Consider the following 12516-nt stretch of genomic DNA (forward strand, 5'->3'; position numbering starts at 1 on the left):
GTTAGAGTGTCCTCACCTGCATCATAAAGAACATCCTAATGCTGCTTTACTTTCACATAAAATATTTTCAGAAAATAGTAGGTGACAATCTACTGCCCATCAAGTAATCCTAGATTGTGCTATATTTTTGTTTAAATATCAGTCATAAGAACAATTAGATGTGATAACATAACAGTATAAAATAATTCATGAAAGGGCCTTTATTACAATATTTTTACTAAAAGTAGCTGTATGAGTGACGTGCCTACTTTTGTTTCATTTTATTTACTTTTGTAGTTTTTCTAAGTACGCTCTCTGACTATTATTGTATTTAACATTGATAAAAAAAATGTTCATGTCTCCTGTAATCATTTTACCTAATTGATGTGAAAAGCCTTGCTTCTATGGTTACTTCAGCATTTTTTTCCGATGAGCTAACAGCCCTCTTGCCAGCCAACAATCAGAGGAATTAAGATTATACTCCTTACTTTGAGCTTCTACAGAAATTGGAAATGTTCAGTTCCCTTCAAAGTCTAAATAAAGCCAGCAGTTTTTAACAGTAATTCCAGGCGAAATTGCCGTTATACAGGTATAATAATTGTGCGTAATTTTGCATTTCAGTTGTTAGGGTAAATTTCTGAAACTACAGTATTGCGCCACATTGCATGGTTATACAAAAGAATACTTAAAAAGAATTATAAAAAGATTTTTTTTTTCTTTCTTTATAAAAAGAATACTTTTCTTTTTTCATAGACATCCCACTCAGAACTCTTGCTTAGTTCTTCGTGGTGGTACTCCTCTTTTGTTTTTGTTCTACATCATTTGCAGCAAGAATTTAGCACGAGCATGGTAACAATGGGGACAACTAGATCGCGAGTGGCTGCTGTTTGAAGTGCTTGTTTTGTGTTCTTTTTGTGGTACAAAATGGGTCCTAGCGTCCAAAAAAGATGCAAGGACGTGTTTTTTGCTAAAATATTGTGCCGAATGCCAGTTTTGCATTTCGCGTAATTCAATACAATAACATTTCGCGGAATTACCCAAAACGAATTACGCACATATCAAAGACCTCGAATTTATAGCTACACCTTTCACAATCTGTTGATGAACCACCATTGGAGATCCCCATGTCAGGTGAACCATGCACAGGCCTGCTGAATAAAGTAACATCAATTAGGAGTGGGTGAAGAGAGGGTCAATGAAGCATGAAGGTGCCATGTTTCTTACCATCTGCATTGCTTGGTTTGCGCCGGCCTTGGCTTCCTTAGCTATCTGTTCAGCCTCGTCAATGTAATCCTTGATGTTGGTATAAGCCTTGAAAGCCGCGGTGGCATTGAAGGAAAGATTTTTTGCTTCCGCAAGGATTCTGCAGAAAGGGAAAAGTGAAAATTCATTATCTTTAGACATTATATTTTGTAAGTAAGGTAAGTGTCTACAGCACATCAACTGATTAAATAATTCGCTCCTTTTACATTGGCAGACGTCTCAAATAGCCTACTGCGGAAAAATGCAAATAAGTGTGGGAATTTCTGAAGAATTGCCCGAAAATCTGATGAAGACAAATCGCTGAAGTAATAGAAGATATGTTAGTTACTTGAGTCAAATTGAGCAGGATCAACGGTTCAAATTATTCGCTTTCTTCTCGTTCATGAGAAACACGTTTGGGGAAAACATAGGGCTCACATGGGCGTCCGCAGGGAGGGGCAAGGGGGGGCACTTGCCCCCCCCCCCCTGGATGATCACCCGGCCTGCAATGTCTGGTGCTGAGTCAGTGGCATTTTTATTTTCCATTTTTATTTCCATGCATTGTTTATTATATATTAGAATGGATGATGATCGGAGATCAGAACTTTTAATTTTGTGAGCAGGCAGACCTCTTTTTTGTATAATTTTAGGCTAGCAGGCACCAGCACCATGGAAATCCCTATGACATCATGGCGGCAGACGGAGAGTGCTGCGCGCAGCGCCACCTATCCTACGCTGCATGCGCCACCTATTTTACGCTGCAAAGTACTGCGTGCCCATGCCCGCGCGTAAGGATTGAAACCCTGGGATTCAACCCGAGAACTATCGTGAATATGGAGGACTAGGAGCAGGGACCTAAGACGGCAACAGCCTAACAAAACTGACAGAAGAATTTCTGCTCCTGGAAAATTGAAGGTTCTGTATTTTGGATACTACAAAAATTTGGAAACCACATAAATTTACGCCATATATGTAAAACTAGCCTTGAGAAAGCCCCGGCGCAAATCGCCAAGAGGGGGCGAAACACGTGTCGGCTGTCCATGTTCTACAAAAAATAATAAGGACATCCTATTGCAACCAGAAATAGTTCTGTCCTCTGTATGACAACTTGAAAGAACGGATATTAATCCTGATAAGAACTCTTGTGATTTTTTATGGAGTACACATTCACCACTTCTCAAATCAATAGACTGATGTACCTGCAGCACAGATCTGTTTGTAACCTTCTGGAGATAGTACAGTGAGTGGGTGGGTTAATGCACCTGCCGGAAAATTCTGCTTATTACTTGAGAAAGATTGTATGTTACTCCTCCTGCTGTGGATGTCAGTCTGTAACCGGGACGTAACAGGAACCACGTATGAAGTAATAGTAATGCATCGATAGCCACTGTATCAAGTGCATGCCTTACTCGCCCAGCCCCCAGTGTTACTGCCCCGCCCCCAAACTTTTGTACCCCAGATCACAGTTCTCTATACTTCACTATTTTGCACTTTGGCAATCGATTATCTGGTTACTCATGGGTGAATGCGAGACAGTCTAGATGATGTAAAAACTTGAAATTGTTACAACGTATTGCGCCTTTTAAATACACATGTTAAGAATGACTTAGTCAAGAGCAGAAAGCACGAGGGGTAGCCCTCTTCCTCATTGTGTCATTGTGTCTTTGTATGTACCCTCATTGTATGTACCCGAAGGCATTCGATGGTTGAGTGCAGTCCACCGTGCACTCAAGACACAAATGGAGAGTGCGGTTAAGCAAGATCCGATGTTATTCACAATATCCTTGCTGGGAGTTTACCTGCTGGTCGCGCCCTAGTGGAATTTAAAAAATCCTCCGGGAATTTCACGAGACACCAGCAATGGGGGACTGAATAACCATTGTGTATCCGTAGTCAGAAAACAAAAACGTGTTTTCTGTAATGGAAATACACCTTGCGTGTGTTAGATGGATAATAGGTGCGCCCGGACAGTATTCCTCTTGAGACGCCCCGCTGTTTGCGCAAACCTCGGGAGTGCGACATGCGACGTTAATGAATAGCAACAGATCCCCCGGAGTAAATTACAGGAATGTTTCCACTCTGGGGCAAGCTTTTGTGAATATGCAGCGTGTGTGGAGTGAATAAACACAACAGGAAGGCACGTTGGTGTTCGCTTCATTATCGTTAATGTTAGAGGTGAAAAGGCATCAGCAGCGGCCGCGCGCTCTCGCATGCACTGGGCGGGAAACGTGCAGCGTGCAACGCTTCCTTCACCCTCCTCGCCGCTCATTCCTATGAAAATCACCTTTAGTAACGCGTCTTGGTATTAGAAAGTGACTCGAAAAACATTGTAATTAGCGAGAAAATATTTTGATTTTTCTTTTCTCCGAATAGAAAGGGTGTGGAAACCACAGGCGAGAAATAGAAGAAACCTGCATGGGTTCCCTGGAGCAGAAGGGGATTTGAAAAAGTAACACACCACAAGGCAGAATATGTGACTCATGAGTGCATAAGTATTCATGTCGCGAGTTTTAATTCAGGACTGACTGATTTATTTATTTATTGGTTTTAGAGTGTGCTGTTGAACGTTTTTCTGTTATTATAGTGTATGAGATCATATGCGGCCATATTTTGCCCCCCCCCTGGAAAAAAATCTGCGGACGCCCATGGGGCCTGATTCTCAAAGGTAAGCTTACATTTGTTTGTAAGTTTACAATTGTTTGCTATTGACAATGGTATCTTACAAGTAGTATTTTTACGACTGCCAAGTCTCTGCACATACAAAGATATGGCTGTTCTATTCCGCAGTCGTAAAATACCCTTGTGAAAAGTAAATGATCATAAACTTTGGAAAAGTATTCATTTACCTAGTGTTTTCTCGAAATGTCAGCATCTATTTAGTCATAAAGATCAGGGATGTGTATACGTGGCGTAACCTGCGCTATGAAAAATCACAAAATAACAGACTTAGGGGCATATCATCAAGCCCTGGAGATAAAATTATCGCCGCTTTTGCGTCCGTTTTCGTTCTGAGAGCAAGGATAATTTTATCGCCTAATCAGCAAGGTCACTCTATCACGTGAATCCTTGCATTATCGTCCTTTCCCCCAACACCCATCTTTGCATCTCTCATGAGATGCAAAGTGGGCGTTCCTGCCCTGACATTACTGCAGAAATGTCGCTAAGCGACATTTCTCCAATTATCAATGGGCACGCTAACCTGTAGAGCGACAAGCAAAGTAGCGATAACCTCTGTTATCGCTACTTTCCTTACGCCTGCTTCAAAACTGACTTAGTCATAATATCCTATGTAAGGTGGATATCATGGCTAAGTATGCCCTGCCCTATCAGCAAGATTTCGCCAAACCTTGTGCGATTATTGCTGTATTTCCAGCGATAATCGCACAATTGACAGCTTGCGCTCTGAATTTTATTGCTTTGGAGATAAGCGTTGCTGATAGCACGCTATCTCCGCAATGAAATTCAGAGTTGGCCATCGATAATTATCCTTGCGCTAAGAGCGCTGAGCAATAATTATCGCATGGCCTTGATGATATGCCCTAAGAAAGATGTGCCATTGTATGTCGATTCTCATTCGATTGTTATTGTTAGCTGTACCCTAATATAAACAAGCTTAGGCAAAGCCAGTAGGTCTAGCCTACGAGAGGGCTATTGGCTATGTCAATTTTTTTTAACCAATATTGTACATCAGTGCAGCATAATGCAAAAAAAAAAAAAGAAGTACTTTGAAGCGGCTAGCTCTGGTTGCGTCATAACACTTTTTATTGCTGGCAGACCAAAACGGAGGGAAGGAAGGCATGTCGGGCAACGGCGTCAACGGATGGGGTAGCGAAAGAAAAGTAGTATGAGGTGGCCAGCACTGCTCACATCACAGGTCTTTTTTTCTATTACGGAGGCATGGCTAGTTGTCACTCAACAAGGAGGGAGGGTGAGTTAAGGACAACATGCACATCCGAGGGCGGTAGGGAGGGGTTGTGGGGCACACAGACAATGGAGGATGAGAAGAAGGTACTGGGAGGAAGTGCATAGAAGACGTTGGATGAGAGGTAGATTCTGGGGCCAAGGAACATCATGGACATCAACGGAAGGAAGGTGGGTTGGGGCAAACAGCAACATGGGGTTGGCCTCCAGTTGAGCTTACAACACTGCTATAAACGTCCATCTAGTTTCAAGAATCATTCTGCAGGTAATCAATTTCTTTGAGGGGGCAATGGGTGCACCCGACATCTGCCAGTAATCAGAATCAGCGACAGAAACAGAATGATTACTCATCACATATTCCTTTTGCAGTTTTATATGGAGCGAACATAGCCAGATGGCATTGAAGCGCTTTACATGAGCACTAGATTATGTTACACAAGGACACATTCATTTTATTTATTGTTTAGGCACTGGAGATTACATGATTTGTCTGTTGCAAGATTGTGCATTGCACAGACTGGGGACGTGCTCAAAACCTCACTTGCAAAAAGATAGCACATTATGCATCCCAGCTGTAAACCCGTCTTGATAAGGCATCATTCCAAAGATGATATGCTCTGCTCCACTGCCTGTCAGAGGATCACACATAGACAATAGAAGGAAGTGCAAGTGGCAGCCTACATATGAAAAACACCTTCCACATCATGGTCGAGAAATCAAACTTCCATCTCCAGAAGCACAGAATATTAATTAACCATTACAAAGAATTGAAGTGCCATTACACCGCATGTGACAGCCGACTGTCGCGGGCGGGATCAGTCTTAAGCATCATGTGGAATGATGGTATCCAGTACAAATGTTACATTTTCAAAGGGAGCATCTCTGATCCCTTTTTCAGATGTATGAGTCTCTTCGCTACGTAGAGGTATAGCTGGGAAGATCAAAGGTCCTAGAGCAGCTACACAAGAAAAACCCAGCAACTCTGACATCAGCCCTTCATCGTGTGCTTCCACTTCACAAGAGTGCAGGGCAGTGGACCCAGATGAGTTGAAGGGAGATCTGGGATGTATGTGAAGAAGGGGCGGTGGGGAGAAGCAGAGGCGTGAGGTCTTTCCTCCATCACAGGTCAGCAGCACACTTTTCCCACCCCTGGGAGCTACTAATAGAGGAGATCTAAATTGTTACCTCAGAGGAGGTAAGCTATGAGTACGTCTGAAGCATGCAAGAACCTTGGCCTCCATGCAGACCATTCTTAATTATACATAAAACACATCCTACAGCATAAAGTCACTTTCCCTTTTGAAGCAAGTTCGAAAGAGTGAGACCGATCCATGGCGCGCTGGTAGGTGGAGACTAAATCAGGAAGGTATGTGAAAGTGAGAAACAAATAATCCTAATCTTGACCCACTCCTAAAGTGAAAGTTATGACAGAAATATGGCTAATATGATATTAGGACCTCTTTTTCTCAACCGATGACAAAAAAACAGTGACACATTCTGCTCTATCTTGAGCCTGTGCAAGGAGTTACCAGAAAGCCCTGCATAAAGGGATTTAACACCGTCTAGCAGTGAGCTGGCTGTCGCTCCCACCAGTTCCGCCATGAGTGTCAGCTTTTTTATACTCTATAGCTGAACCCACGTTTTCACTAATTGTATTTGTCTGCAAAAGAAAAGTCATGTCAGTGTCATAAAAGATGACAGGATGTTGTGGGCAACCGAACTCAGACAAGGAAGGAACATGAAAGGTGGAGTTAGATGAAAAACATGAACTCCTGATAGAGTGCTTGTACTCAAAAAGGGTAGCTTATCTGTCTGTGCTCTAGAAATCAAGGTAGATATCAAATTCAATCTAATGTTCCCCAGTGACTCAGAGTTTCCTGACAGTGGCTGGGGATACTTCTACAAGTTTTCCCTCAGAAACAGCCACATTTATGAGCACCAATGTGGGATTCTGGCATCTGGTCTGCCACAACAGTTTTACAATGGTTGATTCAGCAATAATTCCACAAAAAAGAAACAGTTACCAGGACCCTAAATGAGGTGGGGAACTGAGTCTAGAATCACTTTAAGAATTTCTTTCTAGGAGCACCAATGATATCACTGCCCTGTTATTTATCTAAGTGCCATTAGGCTGCAGGGACATTTCTGATCACATACATTTTGCAAGGACCAATCACTATGCACAACAGTTTGCACTGAAATGAGCAAGAAAGATTTTAAGTTAGAGAACGTCTATCTATATGGGGTTTTTCTACTAAGGGCAGCGGTGGCATAGCTGCTGTTTCATCTCTCCTTTTGGTGACACTTAATATGTACACTCACATCCATTCGGAAAAGTGATGATGCTAGATTTAAGACCAGTAGTCTGTTCCACACCCACCATTTTAGGTTGGCTACAGGCAGCTTCATCTGTCTGTTGTGATATCTGTCGTCATGAAAACATCAGCAAGAAATAAAAAGAGAATGGAAAGAGTGGGCTTCGGGCTATACATCTTCAGCCATTGTCTTTCGTGTGTTTTTCATGGTTTAACATTGCTTGGATAGGCTGTCTGTCAAGGCATGGCATATGAGGATACCTACATCAAGCAGTCCTTTTGTTAAAATGCAATATGGCCTGTAGGTTGAAAGTGAGTCCTTGGTTGTATTCTTTGATGGATTTACTGTACTTTGCTGGCACATCATTTTACTTGCTGATTTATAACTTTAGTGCTTGCTTATTGACTGCATAAGCTTATAAAAAACTAAGGGCAGGGGTTTATCCATTAATCATTCGTGAGCACTCATTTGGGAGGCATATTTGGTTTACTGTTTACTTTGTTCACAAATTAAAAAATGTGCGCACAAATTACTCCTTTTTCCAAGATGCAGCAACATTTTGTCTCTTTTGCAAAGGTAAAGGAGACCATATTGTGTTTTTAAATAACCCTGCCGTGATTTGTAAGCACCAGTCTTGAGCAAACAAAAGATTATCAAATGAAAATGTTATGTCATACCATGCCACTTAATTTATCATACTTATCATACTTATCTAAAGTATCATATTTAACTACCAACCACACTTAACCTACCAATACCTTCTATACCTACCTACTCTACTTAATCTAACAAAATAATCTAACCTAACATACCTAACTTTCCAATTTGCCATACCTACCATACATACCAACCCTATCATGCTTACCATACTACCAAATGTGCCTGTCTATATACCATACTACTGTTGCCACCTAACATACATACCACTTCTACCATACTCACACTACTTTACCTCTTTAAACTACTTTATCCAACCATGTAAACGACTTTATCTAATCATGTAAATGACCATATGTGTATGGTATTTCTATAGTGCAAACCTAGCCAAAAAGACGCTGAGCGCTCCACAGGGTCAAAGACCAGCATACAGTCAATGAGTAATAGGAGAGGTAGCTGAGGTGTAACAAGTCTACCATCCTTTCATACCTACCTGCCTACCTAACCTATTCTAAACAATCTGCCTACCGTACCTAACCTAACACATGTATTGTATCATACCTACCTATCATATCAAACAAGCAGATGCTTGCACAGACCCCTACTGTAATACAGATCACAAAGATGTACACACAGAGTCGTCAAAATTCTAAAGAGGCATTCTCTCATTTGCATGAGGATGTAGTTCCATGCATATGAGTGAAAAACTTGTGTTCATGCTGTTTTAAAAAGAGGTGGCATGCAGTCAAAATATCCCTGAGGGTTTCCCAAAGACACCTCACTCCAACAGTTCACACATAAATCAGGACATCAGAATATACCATTCATTCCAAATATAGTGTCTACTGGCCATTCTTTATGTTAGCAGAGCATGGGAGATACTTAGATAAAAATAGAAAATGTTGCTTGATTTGGGTTATTGCCTGTGGACTAAAATGTATGGGACAGGCAAGCCTGTACCTCTACCCATCTCATCCACCACAACTTTCACAATATTAGCAAGAACAAAGTCGGAAACAGACCTTGTGTACCTCTTGCCACTTGTGTGACTGCTAAACCTAGCATTCTATCAGCTGAATTAAGAACAAGGTGTCATTTGCCTTTTATACAAACAGGGCTGTGTGTCACAATATTGAGTTCAAGATCTTCACCCTGCATATTTAGCCGCATCGCTGCGGCGGCTTTTCCCGCTGTGTGCGGCAAATTTGAAAAAGCCACGTTACATGACGAGCTCAGCTCGTCATCCGCACACGACCCCCGTGGCTGATGACAAGCTGAGCTCGTCATCAGCAGCGAAGAGGATATAGACTTGACAATACCAACTACTGGCATAGCATTAATGAAACCTACATAGAGAAAAATAGATTTACTATTCTTAACTCCACATCCACTTAATCTGGTGGTATATTGATAGTCAATAATGTTAAGTTGATATAAGTGCAGGTTGGTATTTAAAGATCTATTTTGAGGGAAAACACTGCTGATAGGAGCCAGGTGGTCCATGATATAACAACAATCCTGATCAATGTGCGTTTCTGTGTAGTCTATTAGCCGGGATGGTGAAATATCTAGGCCTGCTTCTTATCTGCTTTACTTTAGAGCGACTAGAATTGCTATTATCAAGTAGCTTTTCCCAACTGCTACATCACAAAGGGAGGTACTGTGTTCTTCTCTTTTGAATTGGGTCGAGAGTCACAAGCACTGTGGTGGAATGAACGGTGATGATCTTTTGTCTGATCCACCATTTCCTGAATCTCCTAGGTTTCTTCAGACACAAGAGATGCAGGAGAATGTCAAATAGCACCACCCTTTGCAAACACAAATCTGGGCAGTCCTGCATTGACTGAAGATTCCATAATGGTTTCTGACAGAGACTGTCAGCCAGGCACCAGCTGCCGACTCTCCTCTCCTATCCTCAAAAGGTGGAACTTGAGGTTGATGATGCAGTGTCACCATCACCTATTTGTGCTGAATGATATCTCAAACTGTAACCCACATAACCACACTCATATAATTGTATTGCATATTATTTCACACATTATTTCTTTCATGTTGGTTTAGGAGACTGAATAAATAATATATTTTGAATAATTTTAGTTAGCATATGTGCATCTCAACATTGTCGTGAGTAATCCTAGGTACCTTACTCCATTTTGTTAAATAAATGTTTAATTTCTGCTTCTGTGCATAACACATTTTTATCTATATCAGGCACCAGAGTGGCTGTGTGCTCATTCAGAAATGTTATTTTTTGTTAGCTTAGAGTTTGAAGGTCGCATGCTTCAGCTAGGATGAGGAAGGTAAGAGCCGCAAATTTGGAAATGGCTTGACTATGTTATGTTATGTTATGTTATAGGCTTTTGTATTGCGCACAGCTGCCCCAGCTAAGGGACGTCCTGGCGCATGGCAAGAAAAAAAGCAACACCTACAGGGAACATAACAGGGAAAGGAACAGAGGCAAATTATTCAAACAGAAATTTTTTTAAAGCTTTGCGGAAGGCTAAAAGATCAACGAGCAACCGCATCTCAACAGGAAGAGAATTCCAAAGCTCGGCCGCTCTAACCCTGAAAGAGCGGCCGCCAACCCGACACAGCCTGTATCGGGGAATCACCGTAAGAGCTTGACCCAGGGATCTCAAGGACCGGGTAGACACATACCAAGTCAGAAGATTCGCAAGAATTTGAGGGCTCCCACCCCTCAGAATCTTGAACGCCAGACACAGCACTTTAAACTGGATTCTTGCCCTGATGGGCAACCAGTGCAGGGATCTCAATGTGCCGGAGACGGGACAGGCTCGAGGTAGGCCAACAATGGCTCTCGCAGCGGCATTCTGAACGCGTTGGAGGCGAGTGACCTCCGCCACGTTAGCCCCTACCAGGAGCGAGCTGGCATAGTCCAGGCGAGATAGCACTGTAGCCTGGACTATCAGCTGCCTAGTGTGATGGTCAAAGAACTTCAAAACAGGGCGCAGCGACCGTAGTATGCCAAAGCAACAGGCCGCGGTTTTCTTCGTATGGCCCACAAGGCTGAGGGAGGGATCCATCCATACTCCAAGGTTCTTCAGTTCTGTAACCGGAATGGGGGCTGGGCCCAGCTCCACTAGCCACCATCTGTCCCCCCAGAGTTCCGGCCTCCTACCGACGATCATGATCTCCGTTTTCTTTGCGTTGAGCTGGAGACAGTTGTTCTTCATCCAGCTCTCCACCGCCCTGAGTCCGCTCTGAAACCTGGGGGCATCCCGGTCCGCATCCCCGCTGATCGTAACCGCTAGCTGAGTTTCGTCGGCATATGAGACCATGGTCATGCCCCATTGCTTGACGACCTCAGCCAGCGGTCTCACGTAAAGATTAAACAACGTGGGACTCAGCGAGGAGCCTTGCGGCACCCCCTGTTTCAAAGGATGGAATTGGGACTGGAACGGTGGGATGGCAACGCTAAAGAAACGATCGTCTAAGAAGGACCGGAACCATTGGAGAGCCAAACCACTCAGACCAATCTCCTCCAGGCGATGCAATAGGATGGGATGCGAGACAGTATCAAACGCGGTGCTCAGATCTAATAAGACAAGCGCCGCTGTCTGCCCCGCATCCATCACCATGCGAAGGTGTTCGGCCATGGAGAGAAGGGCGGTCTCCGTGCTGTGCCCAGCACGGAACCCGTTCTGGGTGGGATCCAAGATGTTAGCATGGATGAGGTGGGCTGAAAGAACTTTGTTGATGTGGGCCTCCAACACCTTGGTCGGCCACGGGAGCAGGGAGATGGGCCGATAATTTTCGGGTTTCTCTGGATCCAGGGAGGGTTTCTTTAAGATGGGAGAAACCACCGCCCGCTTCCAGCTAGCAGGTACCATGCCTGACTCCAGCGAGATATTAATCAAGGAGTGTACCGCAGTCCGGCCAACGAACGCCTGATCTCTGAAAACACCACCTCAGAGATGTTTGGCGATCTTCATTTCAATTGCAGCCTGGTTACACTTATTTCAGTGCACCACATAAGTAGTCCTCTAGGATTGACATATTTTTGTTATTAGCAGAATTTTGAGCATAGCTAAGTGCGAAGTATGTCCTAAAATAGTATCTGACCACAATCTTATATTATTGTCATTTCCGCTAGGCTTAGCTAACAGGCAGGCCCTCTTGTTTTCCTTTCCATGATATTTGTTAGCAGACATTGAATATGGAGTACTTATTAAGAATAACATTAGAAATTTTCTATTGGATAACAAATGCTCTGCTTCTCCTCTCATAGTCTGGGACTTGCTCAAAGCCTACATAGGGGGAATTACTCAACAATATTTTCTCCGGCAGAACAGAAGTAAGAATTTGGCCCTTAGATCTGCTGGAGAGGCAATTCTGCAATTAGAAATAGCACATGCTGAAGAAGTTAGGCAAGAGATCCTT

The 12516-nt window shown here is 43.0% G+C and overlaps 1 protein-coding gene across 7 annotated transcripts in view; it reads right to left on the bottom strand.

Moving 5' to 3' along the window:
* Positions 1 to 12516, bottom strand: part of LAMA2 (laminin subunit alpha 2) — a 3858378-nt gene that overhangs the window by 810034 nt on the left and 3035828 nt on the right. For all 7 annotated transcript variants that reach the window (XM_086927001.1, XM_086926997.1, XM_086927002.1 and 4 more), the window contains one exon: positions 1204 to 1342. In XM_086927001.1, the coding sequence (XP_086783127.1) occupies positions 1204 to 1342 (139 nt within the window). The remainder of the gene's footprint in view (positions 1 to 1203; positions 1343 to 12516) is intronic.

This window comes from Lissotriton vulgaris, chromosome 6 (genome assembly GCF_964263255.1).
Source record: "Lissotriton vulgaris chromosome 6, aLisVul1.2, whole genome shotgun sequence".
NCBI classification, from domain to species: domain Eukaryota; kingdom Metazoa; phylum Chordata; class Amphibia; order Caudata; family Salamandridae; genus Lissotriton; species Lissotriton vulgaris.